A 22,368-nucleotide genomic window follows, 5' to 3' on the forward strand; every position below is an offset into this window, starting at 1 on the left:
CCTGACCTTCTCTATTACCCTGATAAGAAGTGGAAATGGAGACAATGCATTAAAAAAGAACCCTCTCCTAACAAATCTGGAATACACCCCTTAGAGCAAGGGTAGTCAACCTGTGATCCTCCTGATGTCCATGGACTACAATTCCCATGAGCCCTTGCCATGTAGTCCATGAACATCTGGAGGATGACAGGTTGACTACCTCTGCTCTAAGGGGTGTGTTCCAGATTTGTTAGGAGAGGGTCAGGATAAAAAGACCAAATATGAATTTGGTGGCCCCATTTTGGCCTTGCCTTTAGCCTTGTGGAGGTTTCCCAAGAATAGTAGCCCCTCCCCCCCAAAGAGGCAGATTTAATCAGCATTAACCAGATGTTCCACGACAATTGAAAGTTATAGTTGAATAGTTATTGCACCTAAGGAACAAAGGATCGTGTTTTTTCTTCTCTATAGCTACACCTGGCTGCTACTTCTTGTTATCATAACAGAATCAGTGTTCAGTATTCTCTCATCATTTGTCCAAGAGATTTTTGAAGGGATTAGGTAATTTGTGTCCACCCTGACACCCAGTGGTTCCCCAGTGGTCTCTCTCAGTCATTTTAACACAATTAATGTGTATGCCTTTTGAACCCCTGGTGACATGTTCCTTGGCTGAATTCTCTCTGAAAGTCTGTTTTTAGTGTCTGCTACATCAGCCAGAGAGGTTAGTGAGTTAGCAGGTGCTTGTATATTATATATTTTTAAAATTTACATACTTTAATTTTTCATGACTGATTTTTAGGCATAGCGTTTTGTTTTTTAAAGTAAAAGTGATGAATCATATTTATATCACATAACTGGCTCTACTCATAACTGCGTTAATGCGCATATTCCAGGACAGTGATAGGGACATACTTTTACAGAAGCATCCATTTTCTTCTTTTATTTTTTGACTCCAGCTGTTTCTCCCATTAAAAGTAATAATTTATAATAGGGTTCTTCACACCTGTCTGTTGCACTGTAATCATCACTGCTTCCCCCCCCCCCCATAATTGGTGAAGTGTTGTAAGTCTCTACCTCAGCAGCTGAAAGACATATTTAGAAAATATATAGATATCGATGCATTTTTACGTCTTTGACGTGTAGGACAGTTAGCTTCATGGTGCCACCTGGTGGGAAGGTCTGTTCTAGCACTGCCTGTGAATCCTTTGATTCATTCAAAGAATTTGTCTCTGGTTAGAAGCTTGTGTGGTGTCACAGGGTGACCAATTCTCTGCAGGCTAATGTGTTCCAACACAAATTTCTGTCTTCCATTCATATTTTAGCAGCCTTAACACATGGATAATTCTGTTGATATCTTGTAGATTAGAATCCTGTCAGATACTTTGGTGCATCAAAATCTTCAAATACCATTTTTGATAGGGAGTTTAAGAAAGGGAGACTGTACCTTTATCAATGAAATATTTTTTTCTTCTTCTGGAAATGACATCAACACAAGAATGAATTAAAATTAGTACTGTGTTGATGGTAAACATACAGATCTCGAACTACAGGAAGACCAAAACAATAATCATGCATGTTTGGTTTTGCCACATCCTGTGAACAGCAACAAAATGGTCCTGTGTGTGTCATGGATTATGGTGGTCATTACGTAGAGTACTAAGTGGGAGTTAAAACTACAGAACAGGGAAAAGTAGAAGGAAATAGTGCTTGATTGTTCAGTAGCCACACCAGTCCCTATACTGTTAAAGACTAGTGGTCACATTCCTTAAGCACATAATTATTTCTTCCAGTTTTTCTTTCTGGCTCGGACTTTCTCAACCAGGGTTTGTGGCAGTATTGCCCAAATTCCTCTTCATGGTAAGCAGCATTTGTGGAAATTGCATACAGATCAGGATGTGGTGGTGTTGAAAGGGGGAAATGTGGTCTTTTAAGCCAGTGGGGAAGAAATTGAGATAGTGACAGATTTTATTTTCCTGGGCTCCAAGATCACTGCAGATGGGGACTGCAGCAAAGAAATTAAAAGACGCTTGCTCCTGGGGAGGAAAGCTATGGCAAATCTAGACAGCATCCTAAAAAGCAGAGACATCACCCTGCCAACAAAAGTGCGTTTAGTCAAGGCTATGGTCTTCCCAGTTGCAATGTATGGCTGTGAAAGTTGGACCATAAGGAAGGCCGAGCGTCAAAGAATTGAGGCTTTTGAACTCTGGTGCTGGAGAGGACTCTTGCGAGTCCCTTGGACTGCAAGGCGAACAAACCGGTCAGTCCTAGAGGAGATCAACCCTGACTGCTCTTTAGAAGGCCAGATCCTGAAGATGAAACTCAAATACTTTGGCCACCTCATGAGAAGGAAGGACTCCCTGGAGAAGAGCTTAATGCTGGGAGCGATCGAGGGCAAAAGAAGAAGGGGACGACAGAGAATGAGGTGGCTGGATGGAGTACTGAAGCAGTAGGTGCAAACTTAAATGGACTCCGGGGAATGGTAGAGGACAGGAAGGCCTGGAGGATCATTGTCCATGGGGTCGCGATGGGTCGGACACGACTTCGCACATAACAATAACAATCAGCATTGACTTGATCAACTGGCTTGCTTATTTATTTATTACATTTATGTTACACTTTATTCCATGCTGGAAAACATCAGAGCAGCTAACATAGGGTTCCCAGGAGTGTCCCTTCCAGGCATTGACCAGACCCATTCCCGCTTCATTTCAGCTATGTTGCTGTGTCATGTACCTTCAACCTATGCCCTGAGGCCCTGGTTGCTGACCATAGACTTATGCATTCTTGAACATAAATAGGCAAAATGTCTGTGGGGATAAATTGTGGAAAAGGTCTAATTTAAGATAATGTATTACATCAGTAAATTTTTTGCAGTCAAACCAGTGAGTGGCCAAGTTGAAATAATGAAACCTGAAATAAGCCTACCATACTGGTAGCAATCCTGACACATCTCAACACCCAGAGGAGAGCGTAGAACAGGCTCATATTTCAACCAAAACATTCTTTAGGAAAGTTCATGTAACCCATCAGTCACGTACTGTCGTTCCATCAAAAAGAGAAATCTTTATTTCTCAGTCCAAGATTGAATAGCTTATTGTTGTTTTAGCAAGTGTGTAATCAAGCTTGGTAGAAGGATTAGCTCTACAACTGAGTTGTGCATACAAAATTACACCAAGCAGTAAATTTTGTAACAATGCTTTGACAAGGTAATTTTTAAAAAGAGACTAATGATCCCCTTGTTACTGAGTGCTGATTTTTCCCCCCTTACGGAAGTAACTTCTACATGGCAAATTCTGTAACTTTCTTATGTGACAAAGGCCTGCCTACATTGCAGTGAGTGCAAGAAACAAACAGTCCTGAATGGCGGTAGATTTGCACAGGTTGTGTACACTGCAAATGGCATAGGTGCATGTGATCATCAGGCATTATTATCTAAATAAATATAGGTATATACTTCAGCTTGATAAATTCCAGGGACCAGATTGCCAAAGTGTCTAAAAATTTCACTGTGACACCTAGTATCTTTAGCAATGATTTTATTGTAGGAGGTCAATAAGAACTACAAAGCGATTTTTTTATTTCACATCATATTTCTGCTTTGCTGAGTGTTGTAAGTATACATGTGTGTGCAGTACCTGTCATTGCTTGGTCATCTGTTAACTTTATGCCAACCAGCGGTGGTAGACAAATTCATTTCTTAACTGCTTGCTTTCTGTACTGACCCCAGTATTCAATTAAATGGTATTTTTAAAGCTGTAATAAAGTGATCAGAAATAGGGGATGTTAGGCTAAGGTTAAGGGTTAGCTTTTTGTTGTACCAGTGACAACTAGGGCTGTCCTTGTATTTACTGATATATAATACTTTTGCCATAAATTATGAGAAACTGATTAGTTTAGGATTAGGCTTTGTGGTAGCAATAATTTAAATGTATTGTCATTAATACACAAAACTCTGAAAAATGAGTCTGACTCGTTTTGGGGCTGGCTTCTAAAGCCAAAGAAAATTTGTCAAGGTCTGATCTATACAGAGAAATAATTTCTCTATTGGAAATCGTATCTGTAAGATAAACTTGAATCTTTGCTTTTCCAATGTTGTATTGTTCCATTTGGAGTAGCTTAGAAGTGTTGTTGGAGTCATTGATCTTGACATAAGTCTACAGCATCTTGTTGTACTTGCTTTTGCATTTTAAGGAACTTTTTCAGACAAATCTCTTATATACTTGTTGCTGATGGATATAATGGTATATTTTTATTAGTGATATTTATCTATTACACATAGAATTATTTCATTTCCTGTTAACAGCAGAGGATAGGACCCGCAGTAATGGGTTTAAACTACATGGAGTACGATGTAGGCTAGATATCAGGGAAAATATTTTCACAGTCAGAGTAGTTCAGCAGTGGAATTGGCTGCCCAAGGAGGTGTTGAGCTCCCCCTCACTGACAGTCTTCAAACAGTGGCTGGACAGATACTTATCCTGGATGCTTTAGGTTCTCAACCTGGGGGTCGCGACCCATTTGGAGGTCTATCGACTCTTTTCCCAGGGGTCGCCAAGGCTGTCGCCGCTGCCTCCCTAATGGCGCAAAGGCCGCTTCGGTGATTGCGGTTATTGGTAAAAACTGATTTGCCATCTACAAAATGGCAATGGAAGAATTCATCAGAACAATAAATTAAGAAGCGTTCATCCATTTGGTTCATTTTCTTGTGTTAGTACTGCTCTGGCATTTTGTAGTATGTTTTCACTCCTGGCTAATTTGAATTGAAGCTGTATTGATTTTGAATCTAAAGCTTCAGAAAGCTGAGAGGAGACTTTAAGTTAATGAAACTTAACTGCCAATTAAATTTTAGTTAAATTTTAATTTCTAAACTCACTGAAGTTTAGGCACAGCTTGGTAAGCATTGTTTGTTTGTTTCTTTATCCATTCATTCATTCATATTTATAGGCCGCCACTCCCGACGAGTGGGTTCGCAGTGGCTAACAACAAAAAGCATGTAAGCAGCATATAAAACAGTAAAACAATAATCTAGCCCCACCTAACCCTCCCACGCCATTCAACTCCACCTCCCCCATCAGGACTGCTGGTATGGCTCCATAGCTATGGAATAGCTATTTATTGAGTGCTGGAGGAGGGGCAGATGTCTCCTCTCTGTCCTCCTGGCCTCAACGAAGCCTGGTAGAAGAGCTCTGTATTGCTAGCCTTGTGGAACACATTTAGTTCCGTCAGGGCTCTCAGCTCTTCCGGGAGATCATTCCACCTGGCTAGGGCCAGGTGAATCTCATGGGGGCCCGGGGACCTCCAGTCTGTTTGCAGTTGCAGAGTGTAACGTTCTGCACAAGGCATAGGGGGTTAAACAGTCCCTCGGGTAGATTAGTTGAAGGTGAACCTTTTAATTTTCTTATTCCTATCCCTAAACGGATGTGCTGCTACTTCATTAATTCTAGACAAACTTATAGGAATTCTCACCAAAGGATATGAAATATTAAACCAGTGTGATCAAAATTCTATTGTGTTTGTAAACCCATTTTTTCCATTTTAATTGCATCCATAGAATCATACAATCATAGAGTTGGAAGGAACCTCATGGGTCATGTAGTCCAACCTCCTATACTATGCAGAACATAAAACCCTCTCGCTCATCCACAGTAACTTGCCACCCCCTTGAACCTTCACGGAATTAGCCTCTCTGTCAAATGGCTATCCAGCCTCTGTTTAAAATTTTCTAAAGATGGAGAACCTACCACCTCCCGAGGAAGCCTGTTCTACTGAGAAACTGCTCTAACTGTCAGAAACTTCTTCCGGATGTTTAGACAAAATTTCTTTTGCATTAATTTCATCCCATTGGATCTGGTCCGTGCCTCCAGGGCAAGAGAGAACAACTCTGCTCCATGCTCCATATGGCACCCTTTTAAATACTTGAAGATAGCTATGAGATCCCCTCTCAGTCGTCTCCTCTCCAGGCTAAACAGACCAAGCTCCCCCAACCCTTCTTCATACGTCTTGGTCTCCAAACCCCTCAGCATCTTTGTTGCCCTCCTCTGGACACACTCCAGTCTGTCCACATCCCTCTTCAACTGTAGTGCCCAAAACTGAACACAGGACTTCAAGTGAGGCCAAACCAGAGCAGAGTTAAGCGGTACCATCACCTCCTGTGATCTGGACACAACACTCCATTTGAAGCAGCCCAAAATGCCATTTGCCTTTTTAGCCAATTAGTCACACTGCTGACTCATGTTCAATGTATGGTCTACTAAGACTCCTAGATCCTTTTTGCACATACTACTGCCATCTACTGTATAGTTTAAGTTGTTAGATGTACCCTGCTCTTTTGGCTTACCCTGCTCAAATCCCCAAGTGGGACCCACAGTAACTTAAAACAGAAAAAATATAAATTTACCAATGATCCAAACAACACTAAAAGCACCTAAGAACAGTTTTCTAAAAGTAAGCACCATTAAATAGATCTGAGTAGAACTTTTAATAGACTAGCTTAGTATGGCAACATGAATTTTGGACAACCCTGGATTCATTGCTTGGCTTGTCTAAAGGCAAAATATGGAAGCCACTTAGACCAAAAGCCCTTTGGCACTTGTTCTACAACTCCTGCCCAAGGATTCACATTATATGTACCTGGAATAGAAAGAGAAGAAAGATAAATCCTCAGCAAGATGGTGCAAGTGGTAAGTATGTTCTTCCACTCTATATAGCCAGTTTTAGAACAGGAATAGCAAAAAATATATTGGGGTTGATGTAAGCACAGTACATATATCCCCATGGATCATTGTTGTGAATTCTGCATTCTGTATGTACTTAGATTTGTATCTCACAATTCTCAGAAGTATTCTATTTCATGTATTATATGTCTCCAGTACTTTGCAAATCAGTCTGATTAGAGAAAATATTACTACTGTCTACAAGATAGAGAATGTTTTTTAAAAACCCTTTATGCCCATGAGGTAGGGACTATATAACCCACTGGATACTGGCCAGCTCTTGTGGTTTATGAAGTTAAAATTTGGGAGAGAGGGGAAAAAAGCAGTACACAATATATGTGTGTGTTCTTTTTATTACTGTTGGTGGTATTTATTAATGAAGTGGTATTGGCATTGATGTACACATGTTAAGTTTTGAAAAGTAGTATTTCGGCTGTACAGAATATGGTGCCAAGCAAAAATGAAGCCAACTGGTAACTGAATTCTTGGTTCATATATTTGCCAATTTTCTTTCTTTTTTTAAACTGTGCTTTCTCCAACATTTCTTTATTTGGCTCAGAAAACCATAGTAAACTATGCCTTTTTCGTGACTTTGCCTTCAGTGAATGCATAACCAATGCTGATCTAAGTCTTCAAAAGGGAAGTGCAGAGAGCAAGTGAAATCCATAAAAATTCCTCCCCAGTGAAATTTTATAAATATTTTTAACAGCTAGTCAAACAACTAAGAAATATTGATTTTTCTGCTGACTAACCAGGGTAAGGTCACAAAAAAAGGCAAGTGGTAAAATGTCCCAAGCATGTTCTTTGTAGAATTTCTACTAGCTACAGTTGCTTTGTAACACATCCATTAGCAAAAGCAAATATATTGAGAGATACAGGCTCGTTTTATGCTATGGAATTTTTTCAATGGCCTGGCCTTTTTAACTTGAAAATGTTTTTGAAACCATGGTGAAGGAATGGTAAGAGTTTAAATATGATTGATCTTTAAATGTGTTTCACCAATATCCTTTCCCAGTAATGTTGTATCTGGGGCAAAAATTCAACATTATTTTGAAAGATCCTTTTGGGTTTTGTCAGACAAGTACTCCAGCCCTGTATCTGGATAATCAGAACTGCTCGTAAATTCAGGAGATAGGTCAAAAGTCCCAGGTTTGCAGATTGATTTTGAATTGAACTTTACACTTCATACTCTGTCTCAGCTCCTAAGATATCAAATTCCTGGGTATGACTAGGTATAACTCATAATGCAGCAATGACATTGCTGCTACATAGCTGAGACTTAAGGGGATCATTCTTGCTGCCTGCCTATTTCTGGAAGGCATCAGAATGACCACTCTCCCCTTTTCCTAATTTCAGATGATACATTGGGCTTAATAGAGGTATACAGCAACAGATAAAGACTTAAAAACTTCAAGCCCCACAAAGGTCCTAGCCAATACTTGTGCTGTAGTGTTGTAGAGTATTGTATTAGAATTTGGGATGACTAAGCCTGAATCCTCACTCTGCCTTGAAAGCACAGCAGGTAACCTTGGATCTATTATAGTCTCAGCCTAAACTTTCTCAACTTTTTACCATTAAGAAACCCCTGAAACTTCTCCAGGTTTCAGGAAACTCCAAAAGTGGTGCGATTATAGAGAATATAGTTGGAAAGCATAGCTGCTCAGGGTTCCTCCCCTTCCCACCCACTCCAGGCCTATCATTGGCCATTTTGGGAGGGGTGGGTGGGTTGACATGACCTTATATGGTCATATCACCTGATAAATGTTTAATAAATTTAAAATATATATAAAAATTAACTCTCACTCATTTGGGAAACCCTTCCAGGGCTATCAAGAAACACCAGGGTTTCAAGAAATCCCTATTGAGAAAACCTGGCCTAACTTATCACAAGGTGTTTGTGGTGAGGATTTAGTGAAGCAAGGGGGGATGACGTAAAAAGCAGCTTTGGATTCCTGGTCAGGGAGACAAGTGAGATATAAAATAATGTCCTGTGGTCAGACCACTATGCCCTGCAGGCCTTGCTTCAGGTACTACCCTTCCCCGTTTGGACAACAGGCATATTTTAGCCAGGCATATTTTAGCCTGCTCACAGAGACTTCTGGATCCAGCTAGATACCTGAATGTTGGCGCTGGTGGAGAACTGGTACTCCTGTCTACTGCCATTGACAAGATCCCCCCCCCCATCTCAAACAGGCTTCGTGGTATACTAGGGAGCTTTGGGAGAGAAAAAGGAGAGACAGCTAGATCAAGTGTGGTGGAAGACTCATGATAAAGCCTTAAGAACATCTCATTGCATGCTTCTGAGGGCAAATGAGATGGCAGTGAAAGTGGCAAAATGGGAGAGTTATACCACTGCCATTGCATCCGTGAGCTCTTGCCCGGCACAGTTATTTAGGGTAGTTCAGTCTCTCACCGCCCTCAAGGAAGTTCACCAAACTTTTAGTTAGTTGGATCTTAGCTGTGGGGCGTTAAGGAGATTTTTTGCGTATGAAGTCTTGTTGCACTGTCAAGACCTTCCTGCCATGGTTGATACAGAAAAGGAGCTGGGGGCCCATTGGCTGTCTCAGGAGGTGACGTTTGATGGCTTCAGGTTGCTCTTGTTAACCAAAGTGGACAAGTTGCTGGGTTCCTAAGGGTGACCATCTGTCCCCTTGATCACTGTCCATCTTGGCTAATCCAAGGAAGTGACCAGTGGATAGGAGACCCTCTCAGGAATATTACCAACCCCCTCTGTCATCCAGGGAGTTACCTGAGGCACTGAAAGCAGTAGTGGTTCGTCCCTTGCTGAAGAAACTCACTGGTCCATGGGACCTGACCAACTACCGCCCAGTCTCACATCTTGTGCTTCTGGGCAAGGTGGTTGAAAAGGCCACTGCAGATCAGCTCCTGGCACTCCATCCATAGCAATTGGGCCTCCATCCTGGTTACAGGGTGGAGACGGTCTTGGTCACCCTGATGGGTGACCTCTGGCATCAGCTGGATAGTAGTGGTTTGGCTCTTCTTGTGATGTTAGATCTGTTGGCTGTGTTTGACATGGTGGACCACGAGGTTTTATCCCATCATCTCTCTTGGACTGGGATTTGTGCAACAGCCCTTCTGTGGCTGGTCTCCTTCCTTTAAAACCAGACACAGAAGATTGCAGTGGGAGAAGAGTTATCAAGCTCCTTTCAACTCCCATGTGGAGTACCACAGGGGGTGGTTCTCTCCGCCATGCTCTTCAACATCTTCATGTACCCTCTGGCCCAGCTGGCCCGGAGCTTTGGTTCTCTCCGCCATGCTCTTCAACATCTTCATGTGCCCTCTGGCCCAGCTGGCCCGGAGTTTTGAGTGGGGCTGTTATCAGTATGCAGATCACACCCAACTCTATTTCCTATCTCCTACCCGGACTCCCCCTTGGAAACATTAGCAAGATGTTTGGAAGCCATAGCTGGATAGTTCAAGCAGAGTCACCTGAGATTCAACCTAAGACAGAGGTCGTGTGGCTGGGAAGGAAGGGGGCAGGATCAGGAAGTATGCCTGGCTGGGGTGCAGCTCAACATCTCATCCTTTGCCTGGAATTTGGCCATGATCCTTGATGCCTCACTTTCAATGGAGGTGCAGGTCACGAAAGTAGCTCGCCTAGGGTTTTTCCACCTTCATGAGGTGAGGCTATAGCACCTACCTGTCCTCGGATCACCTAGCTACAGTGATCCATGCAAAGGTCACCTCCAGGATTGACTCCTGTAACTTGCTGTATGCTGGCCTTCCCTTGTCCTTGACCCAGAAATTGCAGCTGGTACAAAATGCAGCAGGTAGGGTCCTCACTGGAACTTCTCAGAGGGCCCATATCCAGCTAGTGCTGAGGCAGTTGCATTGGTTGCCAGTTGTGGCCTGGATCAAATTCAAGGTTTTGGTTTTAAACTTCAAAGCCCTTTGCAGTCTGGGACCCATATATCTGAGGAAACTCTTATCACCTTATGCCCCCTGCAGGAATTTACACTCTGTGGGAACTAACGTTGGTGATTCCCAGCCCAAGGGAGGTTCACCTGGCCTTGATCAAGGCTAGGGCCCTTTTGGTCCTGCCCCTGACCTGATGGAATGAGCTCCCAGAAGAGCTGAGGGCCCTGTAGGAACTTTCTAAGTTCTGTAGGTCTCGCAAGATGGAGGTCTTCCACTAGGTCTTTAGTTGAGGCCAAAGCAAGGAAGATCTAGGGAGGCCCTCCATATTTAGCTACATCCACACATCAGGCACCCAGAGGTGCTGGGTGGGAGGGTTGGGTGGAAGGTCAGGGTTTTTAGCTTGCCACTTGTTATTGTGGATTTTTATACTGTTTTACTTTTTATGTGGAGTTTTTTTTTACTGTAACCCACCATGAGATGGTTTCCGATAGCAGCGGGAAACAAATCCAATTAATTAATTAAGTAAGTAAGATAGTAATAAAATCTACACCTTTGAATAATCGGCAGGTATACTGACTAGCTGTGCGAGTGTCAACAGCATACCTGTGTAGTTGACCATAGGACAACTACAACCATAGGACAACAATTACATGGATGCAATTAATGTGGGTATGATGTATATGTGTGTGGGGGGGGAGGGGGTGGAACTGCATTCCATAATAATGACTTAACAAAAGTAACATTGGGCTTTTAAAATATTAGAACATAAATAGTTTTCCTTAGTGTACTCTGTTCACCTAATATTCACCTTGTTGGTTTGGAGAAAGCACTTTTGTAGCGATAAAAAATTGTTTCAAAGACTGCTATTCTTTGAGCTATTACAAGTTTTTCTTATTGCACTGAGCTCCTTGTTTGTCTATAGTTTCATTAAATACAAGCTGCCCTTCTACAGTGAACACTGCTTTTTGTACTAAGATTATTTTGATCATTCTTCATATAAGCTACGTAAAAGAAGAGATCAGTAAACAGAGAACTGTACATTTCCTTTGTTCTCATTGATTGTATCCCTATTTTCAAAACAGCAGTTACACGTTATGTTTCTTAGTGCTTTGGAAAAGTTGAAAATAGCCCATTTGGTATGCTCTTAGAATTCTCCTTGGGGGGAAAATGCAGAGTTGTATATTTTGAAGGCACATAATGGTCTACCAAGAGAAATGTTTACATATGGCATGATCAAAAGTTTTGTAGTGTATGAATGTGTGTGTGGGAGGTCTTTTCTACATTAAATGGATTAACAGGGAAGACCCAAAACACCGTTGTTCCTATCTTTTAAAAAATGTTCTTCCTGAAGCTTAAAATAAGTGGGAGGGTTTTTTTATCAACCTTTTAAAAAGTGTGTGTTATGCATTCCTTTTAAATTCTCCTGTAATTGCTGACTAAAGAAACAAAAGATATCTTTATTTTAACGAGTTAAATGGGTTTGCTTGAGTAAAATATGTGCCTCTATCCAGCTGACATGGTTGCATGTTAGAACCTCCTGAATTCTGGGGAATGATAACTTGATGTTTTCGTCATTACTTTTGTGAACAAACCAGTTAAAAGTTTGAACTCCTTTAGAGACCTGCTTCTAGGTTTTCATATTGGCTGTTAGTTTGCATCTGAAGTTTTATTTTTAACCAGTTAACTTTTTTATTTTAATGATTGGCCTGAACTCTTAAGATTTGGTCAGGAAACAAATCTTTAGGGATAAAGTATTAGGACCTCTGGAACAAGTGTCATTTACACCTCTTTTAAGCTAATATCCCATCACAGATGTTGAGTGTCAAGATGTGAGCCTTGAAAACAACTATTGTGATCATCATAGCCCACTTCTTGCCATATCTTCTCTGCAATTGCTGCCAGTCTTGTTATGATAGTGAGAATACCAGGTGTCTTTTAAAAAACAAAGGGAAAGGCAGGGAACATTACTGATTCTTTCATTTGTAGAATTACAGTTAATCATATAATATTAAAAGCATGAAGGATTAGATATAAGAAGGCAAGTTAAATCTTTTCCCTAGTTATGATTTTGAACTCAATGTTTTTTTTCTTCAGAACTGATTCATATTTAAGGCTAGAAGTTTAATAATCAGCATAAAAATGATTTTACAAACATGCCACTTTCTTAGGAATAGGATACCTAGCGGGAAACTGGGTAGGGCAGGGGTATATGGGGATATCATTGGTTTTACCACAGAGTTTGTAGTGAGGCATAAATTCATTGCCAAGTTTTCCCAGAAGTAACATCACACCATCACCAGCAGTGATTTTTTCCCATCATCCACAGGCTGCCAGAGAGCTAGCAGGCAATTAGTACTGGGGTGTAAGAAGTCTCCCACCCTAAAGCAGACATATGGCAACCCTACTGGGAAACTTAATGGGCAGTCCCACAACTGGATGTCAATGTTGCTAGAAAAAGACTTCTTGAAAGATGCATTGCTCATCACTGATGCCTGGTGCCTGGTGACCTTCTACAGTACACAGACACAGAAGAATGCTTGGTGTGTTCTAGGACAGCGTGCAGAATCAGTGCAGATTTTTTTTAAAATCCAAACCCTAGTTTGGCATCAACCCAAGTCCATGCATTTCATGTCTGTTGTTCATTATATATAATGAACAACAGACATGAAACGCATGGACTTGGGTTTGCATTTATGGCTCTGTGAATTCATTATTTTGGAAATTTTATTCTAGAACTTTCAGGAACAAGAAATGCTCACACACACCTTGAGATTAGCATTTTCCTTCTCCTTGGCACATGATCTTGTACTACAGTTTTCTGCTCAGTTCTTCTCTAACTGCTATTAAATGTATTAGGTACAGAGAAACTTGACATATTTCTATCCCTTTCCCCTTATTTATTTTGAGTAACATTATTTGTGGTTTGGGTGTTTTACACAGAATGACATAATAGCATCATAGAGTTGGAAGGGGCCATACCGGCCATCTTAGTCCAACCCCCTGCTCCATGTAGGGTCAGCCTAAAGAATCCTTGATATGTATCTGTCCAGCCGCTGCTTGAAGACTGCCAGTGAGGGGGAGCTCACCATGTTCTTAAGCAGCTGATTCCACTGCTGAACTACTCTATGAATTTTTTTTCCTGATACTTATCTGATACCGTTTTACGCGTTGCTTAAACGCATTACTGTGGGCCCTATCCTCTGCTGCCAAAAGAGACCTTTCCCTGCCGTCCTCTAAATGACAGCCATTCAGATACTTAGATACTTAAAGACAGCAATCCTGTCACCTTCTCCAGGCTGAACATTCCCAAGTTCCTCAGCCTTTCCTGATAGGACTTGGTCCCCAAACCCAAGATCCTTGTCGCTCACCTCTGAACCCTCTCAGTTTTGTCCATGTCCTACAGAACTGCACACAGTACTCCAGGTGTGGTCTGGCCAATGCGGGATACAGAGGAACTATGACATCTTATGATTTTAATGTGATACCTCTGTTGATACAGCCCAAGACTGCATTTAGCTTCTTTACCACCACATTACACTGTTTGCTCATATTTAGCTTATAGTCCACAAATACCCCAAGATCTTGTTCATACACAGTGCTTTCCAGAAGTGTATCTCCCATCCAGTATGCACGTTTTCATTTGTGTGACCCAGTTGTAGAACTTGGCACTTCATATTGAATTGCATCTTGTTCTCATTTGCCCACTTTTTCAGCATGTTCCAATCTCGTTGAATTCTATCTTCTGGCCTGTTCGCTACTCCTCCCATTTTGTGTCATCTGCAGATTTAATGAGGAGTCCTTTCACCCCCCTCATCCAGATAATTGATAAAAATGTTGAAAAGTACTAGATCGAGGCTGAGCACTGTAGCACCCCACTGCTCCCTCCCTCCAATCTGATGAAATACCATTGGCCAGTTTGGTGTAGTGGTTAGGAGTGCGGACTTCTAATCTGGCATGCTGAGTTCGATTCTGCACTCACCCACATGCAGCCAGCTGGGTGACCTTGGGCTCGCCATGGCACTGATAAAACTGTTCTGACTGAGCAGTGATATCAGGGCTCTCTCAGCCTCACCCACTTCACAGGGTGTCTGTTGTGGGGAGAGGAAAGGGAAGGCGACTGTAAACCGCTTTGAGCCTCCACATATAAGAATTCTTCTTCTTCTTTCTTCTTTCTTCGGTTTTCTAGCCAGTTCGCTCTCCACCTAACCATCCAAAAATGCAGTCTACAGTCTTCTAATTTACACATCAGAACATCATGGGGAACCCTGTAAAAAATGTACTGACAATCAACAAATTGTCCTTCAGATGTTAGCAGATAGCCCCCTTTAAAATCTGTTATTTCCCCTGCAATTGTGATCAAACTCACTTCCCTGTAGGTTCCCAGGTCTCTCCTCCCTGTTTTTGAGGATTGACTGCTATATCTGATACCAGGGAGTAGGAATTGTAAGATATGCCATAAACCATGGGTGACCAAACTGTGACTCTCCAGATGTCGATAGACTACAATTGCCATGAAGGGTTCATGGTAATTATAGTTCATGGACATCCGGAGAGTCACAATTTGGCCATCCCTGCCATAATCAAACCTTTATGTTTTTGCTTACTGCAAATGCCTCTTCTCTGCTCCCAGAGTGAGGCCTTCTAGATGGCTAAATATGCTCTAATGGCTGTGAAGTGGCACTCTCCCCCCCCCCCATGTCGCCAGACCCTGAGTTCATCCTAGCATCCACAGAAAATGAATATCAGTTTAAGTAAAATGTTAAAAATGATGACCAATTGATTCCTTGCCTGTAAGTTATTAAAAAAAAAACATTTTCATTCATCAAAGGAAGTGATCAAATTCAAACATGAATATGTAATTTGTCTGCTTGTCAATGCAGCATTTGTCTCACAATGCATCTGTCTTATGTCTCTGTAGAGCATGACTTCCGTGTCATAAATGCATCGATGGCCTTGGATTTAACATTCTCAATACTATGTGAACTGTTACAGCAGTGGAAGCAGACCAGCGCTGGAATCCCAGTCTTGCTAGAGTGGCTGTTAGGAAAAGAAGATTTCAGAAATTTAGAGACTTCAACCTTGGTAAATTTACCAGCCAGAGTCTGTCTGCACTTAAAATGCTTAATTCCCGTTATAACCAATAATTATAGAGAGCCACTTCTTTTCAGCAAATGAAGCTAATACATACAATCCATTTTCCTTTGGCAGAAGAGCAACAAGCTAGAGGAAGGATCCTCAGGCTTTCATTCTTTGCTGACTAGCATTGCAGGATGCAAGCCATTATATTGCTCTAATCCAGGGGTAGTCAAACTGCGGCCCTCCAGATGTCCATGGACTACAATTCCCAGGAGCCCCCTGCCAGCGAATGCTGGGAATTGCCAGCGAATGCTGGCAGGGGGCTCCTGGGAATTGTAGTCCATGGACATCTGGAGGGCCGCAGTTTGACTACCCCTGCTCTAATCGTTATAACAATATTGTTAGGTAGATAATGGTTTTCTCCTTATTGTGGGCCCCAGGTGCATGGGGTTCACACGCAAGGAAGTGACACAGGCAACCTTGATTTTGGAGAGCAAGCACAGCTTTTATTGATTACACTGTAGGAGCATTGGTGCAGCATAGAGATGGGTCCTAAATCAGGCAACCCACCTGCCACCTGATGAACCCACCACCTCCAGCCCAGAAGTTGCTACCCAGGAGTGGCAAACCCCAGGGAGCTGTTGAGAGCTACTTTGCTACTTGGCATTGAGAGCCCTGCTGATAGCCCATCAAGCTGATCATGCCATTGAAATTGGCTCTACCCCAAGATCCCTTAAGGGAGTTCCAGAACCCCATGGGGTGCAGGCATGGAGGCACTACACCAAATGGATCTGTCCCATCCCCAAACTGTCCAAAGTTGTGACTGTCATGAACACCAACTTAACTCATAACAACCAGATTGTGGGAAGGGTGGGTGGGAATTCCATGGCAATCATCGGGAGGAGTGGGCAGGTAAAGTCTGCTGGGGCAGCCAGCCTCCTCCCAGCCCACCTGATGTAGGCTCCCAGTTAGAGTTGCCAGGGATAATTGAGCTGGCGCCCCCCCCCCACACACACACACACACACAGCCTCTGCTTGCGGCTCAGCTGCCTGCAGATGCCGCATACTGCTGTCACACCTGCTCTCCCCCCCCCCCCATGTGAAACTTGTGGAGGTGCTGTTTGTAGCTCTGCCACAGATGACGCATGCCAACAGCAGCTCTGTAAGTTTCAGGTGGGAGTCCCTGGAAGCTCTGGAGGGGGTCTGCGGCCTTTCCCCTCTCACCTGAATGGACTTCACCACACACTATGGAACCAGAGGGGTTGGTGGGTAGGCTATGGGTGTAAAAATTAAAGGGGAGAGAGTTGTTTGTGTCATGGTAAGGGGGGTCTGGACTGCCTTCTCAGCTCCTGCCAATCTTTCAAGCAAACATAAGCCTCCATAGTAGTAGTAAAGGTGAGGAGGGGAGTGCTAGAAGAGCCAAAGGTGTAGTTGGTGATGTCAATTCTGGCAACACGTCACTTCCAAGTGGTGTGACAGGCGTGGCCAGATGACATCACTTCTGGGGGTCCTCGAAACTTGAAAATTTATTTCAGGGGCTCTTTTGCAGTCAAAGGGTTGAAAAAGACTAATTTAAGCTATTCTTAGATGTGCAAAATAGTACTGAAACCAATTGTGCAGGATTCCTTATCCCAGGGACTCTAGATTGTAACTGCAGGAACTGAACCTGCTGTGTGCAGGTATGGTTGTATATAATGCTGACTGCAGGAATAGAATGCAATGGTAGCATAAGGAAGGTACCATATCTGCACTAGTGCAAATGCAATCCAATCACAAAAAGCAGTCCATTGGTTTCAGTAGAGCTTATTTAAAACCCTGCTGGTTTGGAATCTGAAAGTTAAAATTTATATTGCCTTTTGAGTTAGCTTTGTTTTCCAAAGCCCACAAATACCACTGGTACTATGAAGTAAAAGTTGTGGTAGTTTTGCAATAACAAGTATCATCTGATATAGTTAAACGAACCCTGAAATGTACAGTGAGACTTTTCATAAGCTTAGGGGTTAGCATCTCTGTTTGATGTTCTACTACTGTTTCGCTGACTGTTGTAATTCTCATCTTCTAAAAATCCATTCCAAACGTTTCATGGGGTACTAAATTATTATGCTGATTACATACGAATCTGAAAGACAAGAATATCAAGGCAAGCTGAGTCTGCACATCTCAGGCAGGCCTATCTTAGCATTTAGGAGCACATTTGATTTCTGCTCTTTTCTTTAAAAAAAAAAGTGTCTGCACCATATCCTGGGACAGAAACTGATTTAAATATGTGGAAAAGGGACCAGCATTTTTGAAGAACCTTTATAAGGCCTTCTGCATTTACATGGGTAACAAAAGCCCTCTATTTTCTTCTAGCATTGTTTCCCCATATTGTCACAAAGTACATATGGTCGTCACATTAACCCGAGAATATAGTTTTGGAATGTTTGTTTTTTTAAAGAACCAGTAAGCTTATACATTTCAATTTATACAAGAATCACTGATTCAATTGGTGTTCTTTGATTTGCTAGACTACGTCTCTGTACCTTTGTTTTACCTGTGCTGTCTTAACCATACATCACCAGTGAACAGAATGCGATCCAATTTAGCAATTTTATTTCTACTTATAATTACTAAAACAAACAAAAAGCAATAAACCATGCCAATTTTATGTTCCAGTGGTAACAACTACTTGGACAAAATATTTGATGATGGGAGGGGTGTGGTTCAAATATTATGTCCAAACATTACACAATTGTAGGAACTATTTTATTTTATTGGAATAATACTTGTACAGATGTAAAGATAATATAGCATGTACTTCCTTTAAATTTAAGGGGAGGAGACAACAACTCAGAAAACTAATTTTAGCATACCCAGTGGACTCTGCATGCTATGCTTTAGATGTGGTTGCCCACCAATCTATTTCAACTATTTATGGATGTCATTGGGACATTTCTTTCACGGTCATGCCTCATGGCAGCCTTTGCATTATTGGTTAGTTCCATCTCAGATTGGCGATCACATCTCTTCCACTATGTGTGAGGACAAATATAAATAAGAATTTTAGCTTTGGCTGTACATGTCAAATCAAAAACAGCAAGTTGAGTTCATAATTAATGTTTTATTGGGGTTATATATATTTTGGTGGTTTAATTCTACTATTTGTCACATTTACTAATCAGTTAATTCCTAAGGATAAGCACCTGAAAAACATTAATTCCAAAATGTGTCACTAATGTGTTGCCAATGGCATCCATTCATTGTATTTTTTATTACATTGAATATCTTTGATGGAAAAGTTAAGCCTGGAAAGAACTTTCACTGCATGTATCTGCATATTGCTTCAGTGTATGTTTACGTGAAGTCTGTTTTGTTCATGTACACACACTGGAAACCTAATAGCCCTGCAGGTCTATCTAGCCCAGAATTATTTTCATAAGTAGCCAACAAAACGCCTCTCAAGTAGCATACAAAGGTAATGGTTCTCCCATCATTTGCTATATAGTTTTCATGTAGATTCCATGAAACCTCCCAGATCCAGAAACCCATATGCCTCTAAGCTTGGTTTGGTGGTCAAGAGCAGCAGTCTCTAATTTGGAGGACTGGGTTTGATTCCCCATTCCTTCACATGCAGCCGATTGGGTGACCTTGGGCCAGCCACTGTTCTCAGAAATAAATCTCTCATCCTCACCTACTTCACAGGGGGTCTGTTGTGGAGAAAGGAAGAGGATTGTAAACCACTTCAAGATTCCTTCGGGTAATAAGAAGCACAGTACAAAAAACACCTCTTTTTCATTTTCTAAACCTTTTTACTAATTATTTTTGAAGACTTGACAAACTAGTGTAATCTTCATTGGTCCTATGACTATTGCCATGTATCTGTTGTGTTGCTATATATTCTTCATGAAGTGGCATATCTGTCTTGTTCAGTGTTCTTCCCACACAGAGGGGATATCTATATATTCAGAGCCTAATTCACTTATCCTCTGTGCACTGGCACAACAGTTTTGAAGTATTCCTTGCCAAAAGAATGTTGACACAATAATGTTTTCTGCTTTTATTAAGGTGGAAAATGACTACTTGTTTGACAAGGGACAAGCAAATTTTTGGGCTGAGAAATTAACACATGCAAGACAGCTCGGCGAACATGTCCTTCGTCTCATACCAGTGAGTCATGTCAGTCTGTGTGATCAAGAAAAACTCCAACAGTTGACAAGATTGGCATCTGATCAATCCCGGCTGGTGATGCAGCTTCTTGAAGAAATGGCTCCAGTTCCAGAATTTTCACGGTCTATAGAATTCACCAAGTTAGTCATTCAAAGGGAGAGAATATCAATTTGCCTTAAGATACTCACCTTGCTTGATGCTGGGAAACAAGAAGGACTCACAAAAGAGGACTACTGACAATATGACCAGTGGTGTCTCCCATTTAATTATCTTGTATGCAAGAGAGTGGTGTGTTTATTTTGATTTTATAAACATCTGAAGAACTGTGACAATAAATGTTAGCTACATTTTTTGTTCCTTAGGAAGAATGTTTCTTCTGTGAATATCTTCATTCATTTTTCAAACAGGGCCATGCGAAGTTTTACTGCAGAAAATAAAACTAGTTTCCTTCCTTGAGACAGGTGCTGGCCACCTGCTGTTCTGATCATCTGATTTCACTCCACAGGTTGTTCTTCCTGGTCAGATTCCTTTTTGTCATGCTGCGATCAAGCAAATGACCTGAATTACGTGTTACTTTTGAAAGGTATTAAATGAAAGTAGTTTCTAATATGCTTACCTGACTGAGCCTGGATGAATACAGATATTTGTCAATTGTGAAATTTCCTTCCCCCCTTTACTCTTGATAGCTTTGACTGAAAATCACATTGTCCAAAATAAAATGCTACTCCCACAGCTCTCTAAAATAAAGTATAGGTATTCTTTGCTGTATACTGTCACCTTGCCTATTTAACTTGTATGTGGAGCACATCATGAGAAAGGCGGGATTAGAGGAGTCACAAATTGGGATCAAGATTGCAGGGAGAAATATCAACAACCTCAGATATGCAGATGATACCACTCTAATTACAGAAAGTGAAGAGGAACTAAAGAGCCTGTTGATGCGGGTGAAGAAGGAGAGTGCAAAAGTTGGCTTGAAACTCAACATCAAGAAAACAAAGATCATGGCATCCGGCCCTCTCAATTCCTGGCAAATAGATGGGGAAGAAATGGAGGTAGTGACAGATTTTATTTTCCTGGGCTCCAAGATCACTGCAGATGGGGACTGCAGCAAAGAAATTAAAAGACGCTTGCTCCTGAGGAGGAAAGCTATGGCAAATCTAGACAGCATCCTAAAAACCAGAGACATCACCCTGCCAACAAAAGTGTGTTTAGTCAAGGCTATGGTATTCCCAGTTGCAATGTATGGCTGTGAAAGTTGGACCATAAGGAAGGCCGAGCGTCAAAGAATTGAAGGTTTTGAACTCTGGTGCTAGAGAAGACTCTTGCGAGTCCCTTGGACTGCAAGGCGAACCAACTGGTCAGTCCTAGAGGAGATCAGCCCTGCCTGCTCCTTAGAAGGCCAGATCCTGAAGATGAAACTCAAATACTTTGGCCACCTCATGAGAAGGAAGGACTCCCTGGAGAAGAGCCTAATGCTGGGAGCGATCGAGGGCAAAAGAAGAAGGGGACAACAGAGAATGAGGTGGCTGGATGGAGTACTGAAGCAGTAGGTGCAAACTTAAATGGACTCCGGAGAATGGTAGAGGACAGGAAGGCCTGGAGGATCATTGTCCATGGGGTCGCAATGGGTCGGACACGACTTCGCACCTAACAACAACAACAATTCTTTGCTTCACTAACATAAGTAATTCTGATCTTTACCTAGCATCATTGAAAAAATTCAGTTCTATATTATCACAAACATTTGCCTGGCAAAACAAGGCTGCTGTACGAAACACACCTCCGTAGGAGTGGTCTGTTAGAACTCTCCCTCAGAAGCAGGGTGGCGTGCCACTGTTCAAAGAAACTCCGTATGGTCGTGTACCTTGCTTGTTTATTATTTCTATATTGCATCTGTTACCCACTGCCCCAGTACAAATATTTTTCATTTCTGGTAGTAAGAAGCATATATTGTGGTACTCCAGATAATTTCTGGACAGCAGAGGGAATGCAAATAATTTTGGAATTCATTTGAGATTTACACACATACACACCACAAACATCATATGCTACTGAGAATACAGAAAACAGTTCCAGGTTTTGTGAAGTGTTAAGTTACAATTATATCCTGTTTCTCACATGATTTTTGAACAATGAATGCTTTTGTTGCATTCTTAGTTGACAACATCCCAGTATGTGAATATTGCATTGTAATGTACATGCCTTAAATGACCCACTAGGTGGCACCATTATACATGTTTAGAACCATTGACCCATTCCGTGGATTCAAGATTTCTGCTGTATCAATAACATTCATGCTTAAAAAAAACCCTTCTATTTAATCTCAAAAACTACACATAAATGTGAGGTGCACTAAATTTTCTTTTAAGAAGCAGGCTTTGCAGAAAAAATGAAGCTGAAAATTAAACCATTAAAATTAGTTTCAATAACTAACATGCTTGGTAATTGGAAAGGGCTGAAGTGTCAGCTGAAACTCCGTTTCCAGCTGCTTTCCATGTTTTGAAGCCTCTTTGAACAGTTTTCTTGGTGGCTCTGATCTAGCCAGTCCAGGATTCATAGCACAATGACATCAGGGAGA

The 22,368-nt window shown here is 41.6% G+C and overlaps 1 protein-coding gene and 1 long non-coding RNA gene across 4 annotated transcripts in view; one reads left to right on the plus strand and one right to left on the minus strand.

Moving 5' to 3' along the window:
* THADA (THADA armadillo repeat containing) overlaps nt 1–20,401 on the plus strand; it is a 175,073-nt gene extending 154,672 nt beyond the window's left edge. For 2 of the 3 annotated variants that reach the window (XM_077337668.1, XM_077337678.1), the window contains exons 37-38: nt 15,487–15,650; nt 19,689–20,401. In XM_077337668.1, coding sequence (XP_077193783.1) covers nt 15,487–15,650; nt 19,689–20,027 — 503 coding nt within the window. In that variant the 3' untranslated portion in view covers nt 20,028–20,401. The remainder of the gene's footprint in view (nt 1–15,486; nt 15,651–19,688) is intronic. The other variant, XM_077337687.1, reaches the window with a different exon arrangement.
* The window catches only part of LOC143837651 (uncharacterized), a 38,964-nt gene that overhangs the window by 9,208 nt on the left and 7,388 nt on the right, over nt 1–22,368 (minus strand). The window lies entirely within an intron of this gene.

The sequence above is a fragment of the Paroedura picta genome, chromosome 1, assembly GCF_049243985.1.
Source record: "Paroedura picta isolate Pp20150507F chromosome 1, Ppicta_v3.0, whole genome shotgun sequence".
Taxonomy (NCBI): Eukaryota; Metazoa; Chordata; class Lepidosauria; order Squamata; family Gekkonidae; genus Paroedura; species Paroedura picta.